This window comes from Eumetopias jubatus, unplaced genomic scaffold, assembly GCF_037043125.1.
Source record: "Eumetopias jubatus isolate StellerSeaLion01/CBP00866 unplaced genomic scaffold, mEumJub1_p1.0 scaffold_12, whole genome shotgun sequence".
In the NCBI taxonomy this organism is placed as follows: domain Eukaryota; kingdom Metazoa; phylum Chordata; class Mammalia; order Carnivora; family Otariidae; genus Eumetopias; species Eumetopias jubatus.
Window position 1 is genome coordinate 72,179,163 of NW_028274818.1, and position 18,467 is coordinate 72,197,629.

General features: G+C 46.1%; 1 protein-coding gene across 2 annotated transcripts in view; it reads right to left on the minus strand.

Annotated features, from left to right (window-relative positions):
* The window catches only part of CREBBP (CREB binding lysine acetyltransferase), a 122,686-nt gene that overhangs the window by 35,937 nt on the left and 68,282 nt on the right, over positions 1–18,467 (minus strand). Inside the window, exons 4-11 of one of the 2 annotated variants that reach the window (XM_028117533.2) lie at positions 15,897–16,137; positions 14,463–14,576; positions 6,803–7,045; positions 5,240–5,342; positions 4,781–4,927; positions 3,350–3,467; positions 2,501–2,672; positions 2,141–2,185 (exon numbers count right to left, since the gene is read on the minus strand). In XM_028117533.2, coding sequence (XP_027973334.1) covers positions 2,141–2,185; positions 2,501–2,672; positions 3,350–3,467; positions 4,781–4,927; positions 5,240–5,342; positions 6,803–7,045; positions 14,463–14,576; positions 15,897–16,137 — 1,183 coding nt within the window. The remainder of the gene's footprint in view (positions 1–2,140; positions 2,186–2,500; positions 2,673–3,349; positions 3,468–4,780; positions 4,928–5,239; positions 5,343–6,802; positions 7,046–14,462; positions 14,577–15,896; positions 16,138–18,467) is intronic. The other variant, XM_028117532.2, reaches the window with a different exon arrangement.

Here is an 18,467-nt window from a genome sequence, read left to right on the forward strand (position 1 = left end):
TTGGAATACATACATAAGACATACAACAGAAATCACCCAGGAAATCAGAAAAGATGGCCATGTAACACTTTTCAAATACAGAAAAATGGCACCAACGTGGCGGTGGTGAGAGTGGTTTGGTGGGGTGGGGGCAGGGCAGCATGAGGAGACGAAGGGAGAAAGTCAGGTCAACCACCAATGAACGAGGTGGCACCAGGAAGGCGCTCCTACCCTCCATGGAGGTGGTCTTGGCTAAGGCCAGGGCACCCATCTGAGACAACCTCCCCAAAACCTTCCAGAGCACATGGCTCCCTTTTCCTCTCCTGCAGGAAGGCCTGCCCCATCATCCCAGGCCTCCTGGCTCTTCGGCTGGGTTTACATTTATTGTTAGAAACTGAAATAAGACTCAAACTATGGTTTTAATTTTGCGAGCATGTAAAGTGTTTAGAAAGTGCCCAAGGGTGAGCAATTCTCAATCGCAGCCTCCTCTCTCCAGACTGGCAAGCTCCCCCTCCCATGGCTATCTTCCCCTTCCCAGGGGTGTCCACAGCCCACAGGAATGTCACACGATCAAAGACACCTCACTGGCTGCTACGCGTCTCCGGACCACGGTGTCTCATTCTTCCTCACTTCCCACCATACTCTGTAAACTCCACACCTACATGTAAAGCTCTACACATCAATGTTGGTTCAAGCAAGTCTTAGGACTGACGCTGGGAATCTAACAATCCTTGAGGTGCCGTCTTAACACTGGCACACACGTGAGAAGGTCTCGGAGAACATGTGCCTCCCTCAGCATTACCTTCAAGGACACCTAGAAACGTCACCTAAAACAAACCAGTGCCTGCACGGGCCCAGGAGGATTTTCTAGGAAGGCTATAAGCTTCCCCCTCTCCTTGAGGATTTTATATAAGAGAAAAAGGCAGTACTGAAAAACAGCACCACAAAGAGCCCCTCTTCACAGACGGAAATGTGCTGGTAAGGGAGCTATGAGGGCTTTGCTAGAAAACTCCTTCAATACCCTGCTCAACAGCCCTCCTCACATCCCAAATCAGCCCCATCTTCCACGTCATCCCCCACGCAGCATTCAGCTACATTCTCAAGGCTCCATTTTCCTGACTTCCCGGTTTCCTTCACTCTCATATCTAGTTTGTCCATCAAAACAAGGCCCTCAAGTTTCTCCCAAACATCAGTTGACCTACCATGTCTCTTCAGTAGGCAATTAAGATTACCACAACTTTAAAAAAATTTTTTTATTTACCTTTTGAAAGTAATCTCTATACCCGATGTGGGGCTCAAACTCACAACCCCAAGACTACCACAACTTTTAAAATGACCCTTTCTCCCCTCTCGTACTACTCTGCCCACAGCAGCAAGGCCTTGCTTTGGAATCTCCTGGATAATGTCACCACCTTATTTCTCAACCTGTAAAAACATCCCGTTGTTCAAGTCTCTATGTGACAAGAGCCGTTAAAACCTTGAAATGCTCCTCTCCCAAACTCCAATGAGTGTTTCAACCACAGACACCATAGAATCTCAACTTGAGAAAGAGCCTTTAAAAGTGGTTGAGGCCGCTGCCAGCACAACCCAACCTGAGGAGGAGCACAAACCCTCTTCAGTCCGGCTTAACGTTCTCCTCCACAGTCTTCCGGCAGGTTTCCTGGCCCCACCAATGAGGCTTTTCGAGGAAACTCTTCCAAAGAGTAATATCCCTTCCTGTCCATTAAAAAAAAAAAAAAAGGCTGGGGCGCCTGGGTGGCTCAGTCGTTAAGGGTCTGCCTTCGGCTCAGGTCATGATCTCAGGGTCCTGGGATCGAGGGGCTCCCTGCTCGGTAGGAAGCCTGCTTCTCCCTCTTCCACTTCCCCTGCTTGTGTTCCCTTTCTCACCGTGTGTCTCTCTGTCAAATAAATAAAATCTTAAAAAAAAAAAAAAAGCTAAACCCTGCTTCTGATGTCCTGGGAGAGCTTTCCTATGGTCTTTTAACTTGCAAATATCACAGATAAGCACACTGCCTGTGGAAGTAAATTCCAACCACCAGCAGAAGGAGGGGAGGGACTAATGAGAAGCTACAAAGAGATGCAGACAGAAGAGGATCAACGGATCAGCTTTGCGGCTGTTGAGTGTTAAACCAAAACACGATTCACAACAACGGTTCAATACCTTGGGACACCTGCACGCGATTCACCGGCAAGGGCATGGGTCCGTCTGCAATGGCAGAAAAAACCTGCTTATTTAAAATAATCCTTCATTTGGGAACAAGGAATTTTACCTTCAGAACGTCAAACTTAAAGGGAAAACCCGTGAGTAGGTGCGAAGACACTGAGCATTCGGCCGCCTGCACACCCTCCCGAGGCCTCTCCAGAAACAGACCGGTGCGGAAGGCCACGGCCGCAACCACACAGCTTCCAAAGTGCGGGCTCCCTGAGAACACAGTTCTCTAGGCTTAGAAACACACCCCAAACCCAGAGGAGAAAACAAGCCGTCAGACTGAGGGCTGGCAGAAGGAGGTGGAGTCCTTACTTGGAGGCCTCACAGGCTGTGTCTGCGGAATCCCTGGGGGCTGCGCCCCGGGAGCCGGCAGGGAGGGCTGGTTACCCAAGATGCCTTGTTTGTGCAAACGTGACCTCCGCTTTTCTTCTAGCTCTTTTTGTATCTTGTAGATTTTTTCTGCCAGTAAGTGATAGTATTCATCCTAAAAAGCAATAACATTTAATATTAAGCAGCCAAAGCTGTGCAGGGGAAGGGGGGGGGAACCCAACCCAATCTGTTTTACATGTTTTAGCAAATGAATGAACTTTTACATTAAGTACTTTGGCAAAGGTAAGTATTAGCACTTCTGTTCTGTTGTTTTTTGTTTTAAGTAAGCTCTAGGCCCAACAGGGCGCTTGAACTCATGACCCCAAGATCAAGAGTTGCATGCTCTACCAGCTGAACCAGCCCGGTGCCCCAGCATCCAGCACTTCTAACCAATAAACCCAAGGCCCAACTTCTTGTTGAACGCCTAGTGACATTATAGGACTTATCAGGCAAGGGGCGCTAAATGCACATTACATTTCATTCCGCAGTCCAATCACTTCCTGGATATTCGACACTGGCAGTAGTAACACAGTACGAGCATTAGAAACAGCGCCCTCTGTAAAGTCCATCCATGGATAAAACACAATTTTACATGCTCATTCACCACCGTAGTGGACATGTGTCATCAATCAAGAGAGTTGTGCAGGAGTCTGCTGTCTTATCCGGGACGTCTCTCTGGTCAGTGTCCTCGAGGTGATGAGTCTACCTGACTAACAGATTTCCCCATTTCCAGACAGATGCCATTCTTTCGACTGTGGGTGTCATGCGGCTGGAACATGGATGGCAACCTACCCTGCTGTTGGCAGACTCATACATATCCCCCTCCACTTTCTTAGCGTAAGCCACCAGGTTCTCCATGCGGCGATCCTTCAGGGCTGCCGGGTCAGGGGTTGGAAAGATGGCTTGGACGCTGCAAGGACAACATGTTCTGTCAACACTTTTTTTTTTTTTTTTAAGATTTTATTTATCTGACAGAGAGAGACACAGTGAGAGAGGGAACACAAGCAGGGGGAGTGGGAGAGGGAGAAGCAGGCTTCCCGCGGAGCAGGGAGCCCGATGCGGGGCTGGATCCCAGCACCCTGGGATCATGACCTGAGCCGAAGGCAGACGCCCAACGACTGAGCCACCCAGGCGCCCCTGTCAACAGACTTTTGAGACACCATCAGTGTCTTGCTAGTTTATACATGATGACATGGAGAGAGAGAAATGAGACCATCTACTTATGGGGGGCAACATACTGCTGAGAGAAATGCCAAATCTCTCTCGCCCAGTATGTGAACACACAAATGAAATCACTTTCTGGAAACAATACTGACCTGTCAATTTATCTATACGTCAAACACACCAATATTTTGCTATTTACAGAACGTGCTAGGTCATCTCAAGAATAATACAATTTCAACCTCCTAATTTTTTAAGATTTATTTATTTGAGAAAGAGAGAGAGGGTGTGAGCGGGGAGGTGGGGGGAGAGGCAGAGGGAGAGAATCTTAAGCAGGCTCCCCACTGAGCATGGGGCTCGATGCAGGGCTTGATCCCTTGACCCTGAGATCATGACCTGAGCCAAAATCAGGAGTTGGACACTTAACTGACTGAGCCACCCAGGTGCCCCCTGGAACTCCTAATCTTTAAACTATTTATCATAGATAGTTTTCACTAAAAAGATGAAGGAAAAAAACACTCCAAGGGAATTAAGCTCATCTAATTTCCCCTTCAATTTACCTCAGTAGCTCAGAAGAGTTAACTGCTGACTTCCTGTTAACATACTGTATGTGCACTATCCTGCCCTCTGTATTCCCCGGGCCCAAACTCCCCCAGCTCTCAGGGGCCTCCACGATTACAATCTTCAGCTATAAAACAAGGCAAAGCTTTTGAGCTAACACCAGCTCCCTGTTGCATGTCAGAGCTCAAAGGACAGGAGGTCTGGCCACACTAGAAATCTTGACCTCTGTGACATGGATGACAGTTCATGTCCCATGCAGGGCAGAGCCATGGATGCTCTGACACCCCCCACCCCCAACTAGGATTCTCTGGCCTGCCTGCAGTGGCTGTGGCTCTCTGAACAAGTGTGTGACCCCCTTCAGCTGCTAGAGCACTGTCACCTGAGACCCAGGGGACCACTTAGGAATTAAATCAGACATCAGTGAAACTACAAAACTGTCACACTGCTGTCAGCCACAAAATGTTTCCATCATATGTGAATGAAGGTGAGGCAGGCACGTACAGTTTATGCACTAGATGGCTCCGCAGGTCCTGAGTGACGTGTTCGTGCCATCCTTTCCGAACGCCGGTGCTGGAAGGAGGGGCCGCTGTAGGTATAGTGCTGAGGGTCCCAATGTTTGCAGGGCTTGAGCCATCGTTCATCAGTGGGCTAGGGGAAGAACAAGAATACTCATTACAAGTGATGCAAATGCGCTTCATTTAAATGAGGTTTTTCAACCACACTTGACTTTTAAAAACTTAGGACAGCCAAGTGATGTATATACAACAAAACCGAAACCGTGTTTAATTTATTATCAGCTCTATGGTTATAATAATAATAATGATAATTTAAAAAAAGCACCCCCCTCCATACTATCTTCGCTGTCACACATTTAAGAAACTATCACAGTTTTGTGATTCCCAACCCACTTTCATGTGCGACCATCACTCAGATAGGAGCTGATTCAAACACGGGTCTTACTTTGTGGCCCCAAGGGAAGTTGGAAGAGCTGATTCTGAAATCAAGTTTGGTGGCTGCTGATCTGTTGTTATTCCTCCTGCTGGAATGTTCATTGGGTTATTTCCTTTAAAGACAGAAAGAAATCAACCAAGTCCTAAACATAATATACACTTCAAAGTACTGATAACGTAAACAAGTCACCACATAAGTGATTCTTAGGAGTTATAATAATAGCCACTATGGCAGGAACTCTGCAAGCTATTATTTTCAATAATTGTAATCAACTTGTACAAATTCAGTTGCAAGACTCCTTCTCACTGCATTTTGTAACCAAAATCAAGCATTTCTGCGGAGGCTATCTGGTATCATAAGTGAACTCTGTGGCTGTGCAAAAAGGACAAATGATCTGCTTGTAAGCTTCAGACTTTTATTCTGGCTTCATTAATACCGTGCCCTAAACAACTAAACTGACCTGCCACAAAGATTTGTATCACCTTTTCTTTTCATATCAGAAAATAAAATCATAGAAATTACTTGCAAGTGAAAACATCTGTGTATTCATTTTATTTTTTATTTTTAAAAATTAAAAAAAATATTTTAAATTAACGTATTATGTATTATTTGTTTCAGGGGCAGAATATTCATTTTAAAGTAAGAAAAAGCTGAGACTGAGAGAGGTTAATAGTCTTGTCCCAAATTATACCCTCAAACAGGAGTAAGAGTCCACCTTACAACTCAGGTCTGAGGGCTCCAACCCAGTTGCAAGGCCACTAGAAGTTAGATACACATTAGGGCAGTTTTGTCCAAAAAGCAATGAATGAGATGTTTTTAATTCGTCAATCTTAAAAGGGTCATTTTTAAGGTTAAAAGACATACTTTATTAGGAAAACAACCAAACTAGCACAACCACCTTGACTTCACTTAACTGCCTGCGGGGCTCACTTTAAGAGCATTGTGTCAATTTAAAAGAAAAACAATAAAAACACAATATGCAGAGATGGCAGAAACTATGGAGATGTGTGAGCGAATGAGCAAACCCTGGCTAACGATGAGCTCAGATGACAGCAGGAAGCCCTGTGCCCGGGACAAGGTTGAGGCAGGAAGCATGTGCGGAGACTCCTTGCTAGGCCGCTCCTGTCCGGCTGCTCGCCTCCAGCTGTGGCTTAGCCCGTGACCAAGACATGCTAGGAACTGGCAGGCCACCTACGAGTTCTCCAGCAGAGCAGTGGTCTACAAGTGGGACAGTCGTAATTCTAACTTGTGAGATCCCACATTCTGAGTCATGTGAAATGCCCCTTCTGAAAACTGTCCAGACAGGAGGGGCATAGCGACCTCATGTTGGTTCCTTTATAAATGCTTCTCTTTTCTCAAACCTGGAACATCTTCCTTGAATAGACATGGTAGCCTTTTCCTGGAAGTTCTTTACTTCAAGCACTTAAAAGATATCTTCATCATAATTTATACATATATTAATTTGAATTTAAAGCAAAAACAGTTAACGGTAAACTGCCTTGGGTTCCAGAAAGACTTGTCATTCCCACTGCTGCATTGAACAAACAAGTTCTCAAGCATTCCTTCACCTACCCAGGGGGTTGAGAGTCCTCATCTGCTGGTGAGTCTGAGGCTGTGCTGGTTGCTGGCCGGGAACCTGAGGCTGCAGCTGCGTCTGGGGCTGGTTCAGGTAGGGGAGTCCAAGAGCAGCGTACGCGCGCTGCATGGAGCTGGGGTCTATGGGATTTGGGTTACTTAAAGACGCGGCATTCTGCTGGCCTGTGCCAACAGAACCAATTGTGTTCTGAATCCCACTAGCTGGAGACCCCAGGATGGCTAAAACAACAAACAGACAGACAAACGAAAAAGTTAAGTAAAAGGGAGAAGCCCACAAATGATTGACAAGCTACTGAGAAGCCAGTACAATTTCATCAGCAGACTATCTACGTATGTCATAAGGCAATAGAACAAGGCTATTGAGAATGGAGCTGTGCAGAGAAAAGGAGCCTGAGGTCGTCACCTATTCTGTATAGCTGCGCTTGAGGAGCAAAAACCTGAAGGAAATTCAAGCTTTGATCTTACAACCAACAGATCACAAAATCAGAGCTCACTTAATGAAAATTATGTATGAAATCTAGAGACTCAGAACTCTGTTTCAGGGGAGTGGCACACACGTGACAAAAGAAAGTGTTCTGATTTGGGGGAGCAACTGCCATCACTGACATGAACTAAGGGGGCCCCCCTTTGGCTGCCACTTTCCCTGGGGTCCTTCACTGATCACCTGCACAGGTACAGAGGATTAAAGAAGGGGCAGAGGTGACACCTAGTTGGTCAGTTTTGTTACTTATTAATTAATAAGTCTAGGACTTCAATCTTTCTAACGACAAAATTTCAATTCCTCAAAACTTATATGTACAATGGCATTAACACCAAACCTTTCTTTCCTACAGTTTCCTATGCAGGAAGGCCCCATGCTAAGCTGTCTGGCTATCTAAAGCTGCTCAAGAAATACTGTACCTGACTGACTGATCTAGCTAAAATTAATGGATGGAACGAGGCTTGGAGATTCTGCATGGATTTTCATTTATCCAGGCGTCACCTCAGTACCACTGAGATTCAGGAACTGGCACAGCCTCACGCAGCCATCCACGCCCACTACCCGGCCTACTGATATGGCTTGCAGGCACTCCCTCTCCCTCCTGGTACTCCACCATCTACCAGGGCCAATCCCAAAAGACCGAAGGAAAATTTGGAGCAACATAAAGAACCCCATTCCCAAGCACTTCAAACTTAACAGAGATGTCCCCAAATCTGTATCTCCTTGGTCACTTCAAGTTCAATTCATCCCTCTGTCCAACCATCCAAATGTCCTCATTTGGTGAGCACGCATCATAAGGCAAAAGCTTTATGTTCTACTATTTATTCTTATTCTTAAGATCTCCCTTCTTTCCAACTTCCCCAAATTTTAGTCATGTTATAAACAGTAGCTTATAAAACTGATACTATAACATATGCTCTTTGACACATTAAGCACTCTCACAAAGCTTTCCTTTCATATTCTGACAATTATGTGTAACGATAATATTCTCACATTCAACCATGCAACTATAATGTAAACAACTCACATACTTATCAGAGTATTTTAATTAAAGCTAAAGGTGTAAAAAAAAATCTTGGTAATTACACATTCCATACTATTAACTTTTCTAATAAGGATATTCAGATCTCAAACTCATTAACGCTCATTAGACACAATTACACACACCAAGCACCTCATTATTATAAATGAAAAGCAATTCCCAAGCTACTCTTTATGACAAGCGTGTAGCTTAAGTCATGTATGATATCTTTAAAAGTATCTTCCCTAATAGTTAATACTCCCCCTCCCCAAACTTTCAACATGTGCCCACCGTATTCCTAAAACTGACAGGTCAGATTTTCTAAAAGAACTCTGATACGTTAGGGGCGCCTGGGTTGCTCAGTCGGTTGAGCGTCAGAATCTTGAATCTCAGCTCAGGTCTTGATCTCAGGGTCAAGGCCTGCATTGGGCTCCGCATTGGGCTCCACACTGGGCATGGAGCCTACTTAAAAAACAAAACAAAACACAACACTCTGATGTTAAAAAGAAAGCAATAATGGTAGGATGGTTTATTTTTCTATCACCTACTGGTTTAAGAAAGAACAGGCCCAGACTATATTTGCTACACACAGTGATGAATTGTGGAGAGGACTTTAAAGGAAGAAGGTGTCTAGGTAGCCTTCTCTTTCAGGGTGAAGAAATAACAACTTTTCCTACTATATTCCACTTTCATCCACCCAGCCCCAAATGCCATCCTTTCCATGAAAATGCCCCACCTTAGGGTGAATGCCACTCCCAAGCCAAAGGCCATTTGTGGGGAAGCCAGAGCCTCCATGGAAGCTGCTGATATGGTCACTGTATTTGTATTTGTGTTAAAAGCATTTAATTCCTACATATAAACATTATGGTGTTTTTTTATTAAAAAAATGAAACAACACATTATCTATCAGGAGACAAGTAAGCATTTGGTATGTGACAATCCTAACAATTCAGAGGCATGGAAAACAAAGCACAAAAAAGTAAAAAAGGTCTCTGACATTAAAAGTAAAAAAGGTCTCTGACATTTAAGCATGGTCCAATTTGAGTCCAAATGACAAATGCTAGTTTTGGGTACCTCAGGGTAAGGGAATGCAGACGTTTACTGTAGGGGTGATGACTGGTTGAAAGAGGAGTCATCAGGTAAAAGGAGATTCTGTTTAAACTCTGTTCTGCGTTTCTCCTACAAGTCTTCCTCGCCTCCTGGGTGGCAGTAAGGCTTCCTGCCATTCCTACAATGCCTACTGGGCCTCTGCTTCTCTCTGCGCCTTTTCCACCTCACACGCTCACTCACTCAGTCCACAGGTGGAGTGCATGCAGACTGTGCGGGGCACTCTGAGAGGTTCCAGGACGGGAGCACAAAGTCTGCACTCGGGGCACAGGGGCGGCTGGGAGAGAGAACACATCAACCTAATAATCCCCTAAGTCACAGCGGCTCCGGACCCTGGAAGGAGAAAACCACGCTCATCCCATCATCCCTGTATACTCCCTGAAGGCAGGCCAAGCATGGTGCCATGGACACAGCCCTGGAAAGCCCCAGCCGAGTTCAGGGAGCCGTGGCAGGTGGCAGAGCGACCGGCCTTCCCAGGGCCCTCCCGGCATGCAACACCGCAGGCCTTGGGGTTGAACAAAAGCAAGGAGTGCTAAAGGCAGCAACGCTCATTTATCTGGCATCACTGAGAACGAGGCCTTCTGCATTCATCAGTTTTAAACATTATCGACATTTACCTCTTTAAATGTTAAAACCTCTTGTTCTTTTTCCCATTTTTACATCTTCTTTCCTTTCTTAGAGCTTAATGCTATATTTCATATCCAGTCTCTGTCCCCTCATACAGTGTCTCAATCCATCAGTGTGGCTCTCCTCCCTGTGGGTCAGTGGCATTCCCGCCAGCAGCCCATCTTCAAGATACCCCCAACATCTCCACTGCCTCACCACCCTCCTGCTGCAGCTAAATCGGGAGCCCGTGACCTAGGAAATAAAAGGCCAAGTTTTCTAGTGGGCTCTTTTCAGGATCCACCTGCCACTTTTCATGTCCTTCCCCTGAGAGAATGGAGATCGCTACACTAACAGGTCCCGCGTTCAGAGCACATTGCGAAAATTCAAGTCCCCAGATGTTCTCAGTAAAACTGGACTCGAGGTGAAAATCCAATGAAAATGAACAAACTAAATTTCAAAGCTTTGTCAGCATGGTGGGAGATTTACCACGAAGCAGGCAAAGCAGTGACTAACTAGTCACTGCTTAGATTTCTACTGAAAAAAGTCATGCTGGAATTAACTCAGACCTGCAGACGTCTCTGCAGAGTGGCCCCCACACCTCTGTGCCTCCCAGGTGCTGTGTGCACCAGGTCGACCTTCCTTTCCAGCATCCTTTTTTTTTTACAAGCCATCTCTACACCCAACATGGGGCTTGAACTCACCAACCTAATTTCAAGAGTCACATGTTCTACCAAAAGAGGGGGTCCAGTGCCCCTCCAGCATCTTCCTGTGCACCGTGCAGGGCAGGAACAAGAAAGAACACCTAAGCCCCAGGGCTGGACCTCCAGCACAGCCACCACTGAGCTAGAACACACAAGCGTGCAACAGGTTTTCTTCAGAAGCCAAACGACTCAGGAGGGGCAACACTGTGGGACCCAGACGAGCAAGGCAAAAGCTACTTTGATGAAATACATCACCACTGACTGCTGGGTATTTAAATTAGGGGCAGACAAGCCTACAGCTCTACCCCTACAGCCATTCAAGTTCCACTGCAACCTCTGCTCCGCATCCCAGGCACAGGCTGTCAGAAGAGGCATCTGAGAGTCTCTGAAGGGCTCTCAGGTGGAACAAGGGCCTGTTCAACAAACCCTTACTGTGCCCCAGAGCAGGCTGCTCCATGAGCAGAAGCTCTAAGGAGGTAGATCTGGACTCACGTCATGAAGGAAGGCACTTCACAACCACAGGTGCTTAAAATCGGAACAGACAGCCAGACCAGGTAGTGAGGGTCAAGCCCATGGAGGTATTCAAGCGCCGGACCAGAGGACTACTGACTCAGACACTCCCCATTGTCATGCTGCGGGGCTCAGCCCACATCTAAGACGGCTGTGAGCAGTGACTGTGTTTGGTCTCAGGAGAAGGCTGATCCCGCGGCACAGATTTTGACAGTTCTTGTGGGATTCTGAGCTGGGAAACCCATGATTTCCCCAGAGTGACTCGAAACGTCTCAAGGGCTCTGGGACAAACACCGAGCCCTTCAAGGCATCCTCCAAGGCTGTGCATCTCAGCTGTATTGTGCATACTGATCACCGAGGACTTCTGAGATGGGGCCTGACTTTCTGCACTTCTGCCTGTGTAGCCTGGTAGCAAGAACCCCATTGATGAGGCAACAGGGGTTCACATAGGGAATTAGGTCGTGTCCACACAGCCCTGCGCACTGGAATTTTCTGGAAGTCAGATGCCAGAACTGACATTAGGTGTATACCTTGAAAAGTCCTAACTATTCAATAAAATCTGATTATCTCTCTAAGGGAGGGATAGTTCAAGATCAGTGATAACACAATCTCAAGAAAACAAAGAAACATTGAACAGTATCTCAACACAGGCCAGAAAGGTAACCAATGGAGTGGCTTAGTTCCACAGATGATACCGGTAGGGTCTCTCAGCAGAGACATCCACGGAGGAAGTGAGGCCGTGGAGGGTATGAGCACCTGCAGGAAACCTGCCAGGAAAGCACGGCCTCGGCAGGTACCGGGAGTCTCCCGGCAAAACCCCAGGGGCCCCAACCTCTCGCCACAAACCCTCCCTCCCTCCCCGAATCCCCTCGCTTGCACAGGTTGTGCGGACACTGTGCTGTGTGCAGTGTCCTTCCATCGTTACGGTACTGGGATGGGGCTCCATCAAGCCCTGGCCTCCAGCACACACAGGTCCTCCGGGTCCTCCCCCAGGACTCGCCTCCAGCTCGTTCCTTCCTGTGGCACAACTGTCACCTCGCTGCAGTGTACATCTTCTGACTCTGGCCCCTGACTTGAAGCTGTCGGAGGGCTGGACCCACACTTTCTCCCTGCTGCCGAACCCCCGTGGGCACACACCACCAGCACAGTCTGCTTCGGGAGAGGAGGAAGAGCAAACGCTTATAGAAGCACACTGCTGGAACGTTCTCACTCACCACATCAACCTCCTGCCCTCAGAAAACCACAGAGCGAGAGAGAGCCAGAAGAGCACACTCAGGGCCGAAACCTAATTTGAGGAGTATTTAACCATTTCTTACATAAGTGCTTTCATTTCTTTTACAAAAAAGTTACCAGAACCTGGTATAAAGTTAATCTAAATATTCCCGGTGACTTGACGTTATAAAATCACCCTGGTGACACCTTACATTATGACTAGTGGAAGCACTGTGGTTTACCACTTCAGAGCACGCATTGGATCAACTGTCACAACATTCAGGCAGTTATAAGGATGTTGAGGAAAAAAAAAAACCCACATGTATTTCTTTTCTTTTTTAAAACAAAAACCACATAAGTGTTTCTTAAAAAGAGAAATCACCAAAGTTTAACACTGTCATGGCAACACATACTAAAAACAAAAGGTCCCAGAAAAGCCACACCCCCAAATGAGAAATTCAGAATATAATCCTAACTTATTATTCATGGAATGAATATTTTGGCACTTAAAAAGCCTGTTACTGAAACATGTCCTAAAACACAAGAAAACGTAACCATAATATACTAGTTAAAAAAAATAGTTTTACACTAACTGTGAGGAAAAACAAGCTTATACCAACAGAACTACTCTCCCAAATACATGGTTCTGAAAGACCTAGATTCCTAGAACTTCACTTCATGTAAGAGAGGTCCTGGAAAACTGTGTATTAATTCCAACTGTGGTCAAAGAAAAATTAAACTGATTTAGGAAAGTGCCTTTTCAAAGGAAACGCAATGTGAGTCCTTCTGTAGGGACAGACGACAACGAACCCACAATCGGCTGCCCACTTGGGAGGGACACCCCCGGCGTCACTGGTGCAACACCCCAGCACTCTCAGGGCATGCTTTCCACCGTGCCCCAGGCCCCAAGGAAACGAACAGAGAGACAGCTGCACAGGCTCTCCAGGCAGCAGTGGGGTCTCGAGGCAGATGATCAAGAAGGATGAGAGCAATGAACACGCAACCACAAACAAGATGGCCCAGACAAGATGGAGGAAGATGAGCAAGACTGTGTGGTGCTGGAGGTCGCGGGGAGCAGCTCCAGCCAGAGGGGTCACACGACACCGGAGGGCACGTCCTATCTGTCCCAACTGAGGGACATACCCTAAGACCACAGTTTTACCCCTGAAGTGACAGGAAAGGACTTAAAACTGGAAGAGATGTTCATCCTTTCACTGCTCTGATGCCCACGAGGGCAGGGATCCCCCAGGGAGCCACACTCAGACCTCCTGAGCAGAGGCCTTGGCTCCGCCGACCAGCTAAGGGCTATACAGATGGCTCGAAAGACAACGAAACGATGGGAATGGTCAGGATGCGGCCAGTCCTGGGGCAAACACTCTCAATCTGTGCTGAATCAATCGTTAGTTACACAAACAGGTCTGGGAACCGCCTCTGCATGGAGGACGGCAAACCTCCCAAGTGTCTACATGTGGCATTTTATACTGACCCTGCCTGCCTGACACTTCCATAGCACAGCCCTCGCCAAACTTACTTTAGGATAAGGTGTTTCAATTCCAAAGTAAGTGTCCCCTCTACTTCCCCGCCCCCTTGGAAGTCACTGCCATTATAGTGACGTGACATTCAATCCTCAGATACTGAGTGTCTGTCAAGATATAGGAAGCCTTGTCATGTCCACAGCGACCTTCCTCCTTTGCTCTGGTCCGCTGCTGCCAATTCTGGTGTGTGTGTGTGTGTGTGTGTGTGTGTGTGTGTGTGCGTGCGCGTGTGCACGCAAGGGTGGGGATGAGATCCCAAAGTGGCCCTGTGCACACTGAGAATCCATCTCTTGCTAAGCTCAGCTTCCCCCTGGTGTCTCGGTGCAGCTCCACCTCCGTGTCTCTGCTCACCACTAGCCTCTGGGCTCGAGATCGCTGCTCTGCTTCCTACCTCTTCTCCCGCACTCTCTTTCCAAGTAGCTGTTCTCATCTCCAAGCTTCTCTACCCCCAATGCTCACTTACTTTGTTGGTTTCGCTTGTCACTGGCATTTTTCAAAGGGAGGCAAACAGGACAGTCATGTCGTGTGCAGTTCTTCCAATGAGAGATGATTTGTCGTGAAGATGCACAATGGGCAACTATGACCAGAAAAACAACGAGATGTTATTTTTCTATCCAGATCGTCACACTTTCAATTACACCTAAATTATAATGCCAGATTCCATAAGAAAATGGTAACACGTGTAACCATAACACAGTACAGGCAGTCCTCAACTTACAAACAGGATGTTTTCCAAAACGTTTGTAAGTCGACTGTTGAGAATTCTAAACACAAATTTCCCACAGAAGCAATGTCATGGATGATGGTGATTAAGGTTCGGCCCACAAAACAAAAACAAAACATAACAAAAACTATCTGACTTGAAATACTGAACAATTGGAATGAAAGTTAGGACAAATAATAATGTCATGTCACTAATGAAAATAAAAATTCTACATTATGTTGAAGGATGAAACCATCTCAACACCACAGTTCAAGAAATACATACAGAGAAGCAAATGAGAAGTCTGGGGAGATTCTAAAGGGGACGCCAGGCACTTTTCTAAGTACATGAGAGGGTGACTGAACCTAGCGGTTACTCTGAGTCTTCATTTTCACTCCATACCGAGGCACTGTGATTTCTTTCTAAAGATCTAGCATGACCCTCTTCTGCTTCTCCATCAGGATCCTCGTTATGCTGGGGACTCACAAATGTCACAAAGGGAGAGAGAGGGAAGTCAGGGAGAGATTCTCCCCAAGGTCTAGGAGCACAAGTAAGAAGAGAAAGGAGGAGGATAAAGATCAAAGTATAGTTGTTAGTAAGAAACACTTTCTTCTGTAGACTTGAGGTGTCTGCCAGAGAAGAGGGGAAAGGATTCACCCCCTTCTCAAGGAGAAGGAAGGAGGTGGCAGGGATGATACGGTGCACACGGCTCCCCGTGTCACGGATCGTGGCCCAGGACAACGTCGCTGGTATCCTGAACGGCCTCAAGATGAAAGGGTGGAGGAGCAAGGCGGGGGCCTCCGGCAGCCAGAACACATGAAACAGCTGCAAGACAGATGCTCTAGGTTCAGGGAGGGCTGCGCACGCACGCGCCTGTGCCATCCTACCCAAAACAAAACCGTGCTCTAGACATTTATGATAAAGACAGTGCTCAAGAAGTGACAAATGTCTTCCGTGACAGAGGAAGGAGGAAGAGAACAAACGCAGGGCACTGCCTCATCCAGTAGAAGCTCACAGAGTATTAGGAAACCAAACCACCGTTCTCCTGAGCAGGTAAGCGTGCCAGTGGCCTGTGCCTGGTTGGTGTGTGGAGGCGGAGGTTGCAGGAACCTTACTAACAAGAGAGCTCCTGAAGAATACCGGACACATTTCATCCTAAGCCACGCCACCAGGATTTCAGAAAACGGCACTTACCTTGACAGGCTTTCCCAGCCTGACAATGTGTCATGTGATTCAAAACATTTTTCATGGTTCGACAGTGTGGGAGAGAGCAGGCCCGAACCTCTCCGTTCGCTTGTTCTCGTCTCTGACACTTATGAGCATGAAGCAGTAGAACCAGCTGCTGCTGTATCAGTTTGCGTTTCTCAGGATCTGCAGTGGGGCCCGCTGCGATCGCCTGTGTGGGGACAATTCCCACTGAAGTTTGCATCTGAGACTAAAATAAAACAAATTAATAAAAATTTTTTAATAAGCTTTCAGAGGTCTAATTCACATTCATTATTTTTCAGGTTAACGTTAAAGCTGATGGGCAATATTGGCCACAGAGAGAAGGCAGCTGGTGTGGTTCTCTTTAATTTAACAGCAATTTTAAGGAAGATCCAGAAGCACAGAAATAAACCAACTCAGAAGGCTGGTTAAAATTCACTCATGTGTGAGGATCTCAGAGCAAGAAAATGACACTTACTCTTGAACCATCATAACCAAACCCAGCTTATTCTATAATATACATAAGTACAGGAGTGGCTGTGGGCTGTCTTAGCTTAAACCATATGAAACTTGTTTCCGTTAGGCCCAATGGCCACACGCTGGCAATTTCATGGTTCAACCTTTAGACTGCCGAGGCCTGACCAATCACAATCCATTGCAAATACCCAGTGCATCAGAGAACCTGGAGCCACACGCAGAGCGGATTTCACTATCTTGTGACCAGGACAGTTCTTGCTTCACTTCTGACCTCTCCTCAAAGAATTGTATGACACACACCCTTAAGACAACCCTTCTGTACAGCTGTTAATGCTCAGGAAATGCTGTGGCCTATTAAAATTTCAACTCAGATATCTGACAATTTTTTCAAGAAGTAGCTGATGATCTGCTAAAGTACGGATATAGAGTTTAATTGCTTTCATCCTTTCAAACTAACAAGCAAGGCTGACCACACCTCCCAACTGCAAAGAGAATGGGAAAGGTGATCTGTGGAGTCTTCTTATTCTTTACAGACTGCCAATATCCTTCAGAAAACGTACCAAAGAAACTTACAAAGTGAGAGGCATGTGACATTCCTGATGTGCAAGGATGCAGTCCACAGTGCAGGGTTTCTAACCTTCTCTCACGCTCTGACCCCACAACTCCCAGCTCCACCTCACAGCACTCACTGCCTCCCCCAAAGTATGCCACCTCTGTGACTTTTCATATTAAGCATCAAAACTATTTACCTCCAATTACAAGAGAAAAAAAAGAACCTATACAAATATTTCTTAACGAATCAAAGCTCATTTTCAAAAAGTTACAGAGTTTTGTTTTGGTTCTATCTTTATGAGAACTCAGAAAATAAGTATGTAGAAAAGCCACAAGGCTTCCTCAGAAGCACAACTCCTGGAAGCCTAACTAGGGTCCAAAGCAAAAGCAAAGTCCTAGCTGCTGACTGGAGAAGCACATAACACCAAGGAAAAGAGAACCTCTCCTTCCTTATGTTAATTTTCCCTGGTGTAAAAGTACTATATGCATGCTGCAGAACATCTGAAAAGCAACAGAGCTATGAAGGAGATAATTAACATCTGAAATCCCAACATCCAAGAGTCCACTCTTAAAGTGCTGATAGGTTTTTCTTCTTGCAGTCTTCTCTTCTACGTGCGTGCGTATGTATGAACCATAATCAACAGTCTTCTATCACTCACTCACTCACAGAGACACACGACTTGGTATTTAACTCCAGGCTCTGTCCCGGATTACTGTTTCTTTTTTTTTTCTTTTTTTAAGAATTTATTTATTTGACAGAGAGAGACACACAGCGAGCAAGGGAACACAAGCAGGGAAGTGGGAGAGGGAGAAGCAGGCTTCCCGCAGAGCATGGAGCCAGATGTGGGGCTCGATCCCAACCATGACCTGAGCCGAAGGCAGACGCTTAACGACTGAGCCACCCAGGTGCCCCCATTAAGTTGTTTCATACAATATGACAGCATGATTTGTAATGAGCATATGACTATACATTCATTTATCCAATCTCCCATTGCTGAACATAAACTGCACTCCCCGCCTCCCTTTTCTTGCAACTTAAAATACAGCTTTCACAAGCAGCCTTTGACTATGCCCCCAGCAGCACTCACTACCGATACTCAAAGTTTCCTCCTCGATCGGGTTATTCCCAATAGAAAGTCCCATAAGAAATCAAAAGGAATGGAGAAATGGAAGAGGACCCTTGCTCAGGCTTCTCTCTGCTGCATTTACAAAAATATCAAATATACAGAAAAGTAAACAGGAAAGGATACCATTATCACACCTAAGTGAACGATTCCTTAATATTCATTAATACTTAGTCCATATGCAAATTTCTCTAGTTGTCCAAAAAGTGTCTTTTAAAGTTGGTTTAAATTAAGGCCCACGCCCCACATTTGGTGGTTGTTTTTTAAGGTTCATCTATTGCTTCCCTCCTCATTTTTTCATGAACCTGACTTATTGAAGAGACCATGCCAGTTGTCCTATTTCTTAAGATACAGAAATGCTACATACAAAAATATAAATCATATAAAAGCCAGGTGAAACCCTAAA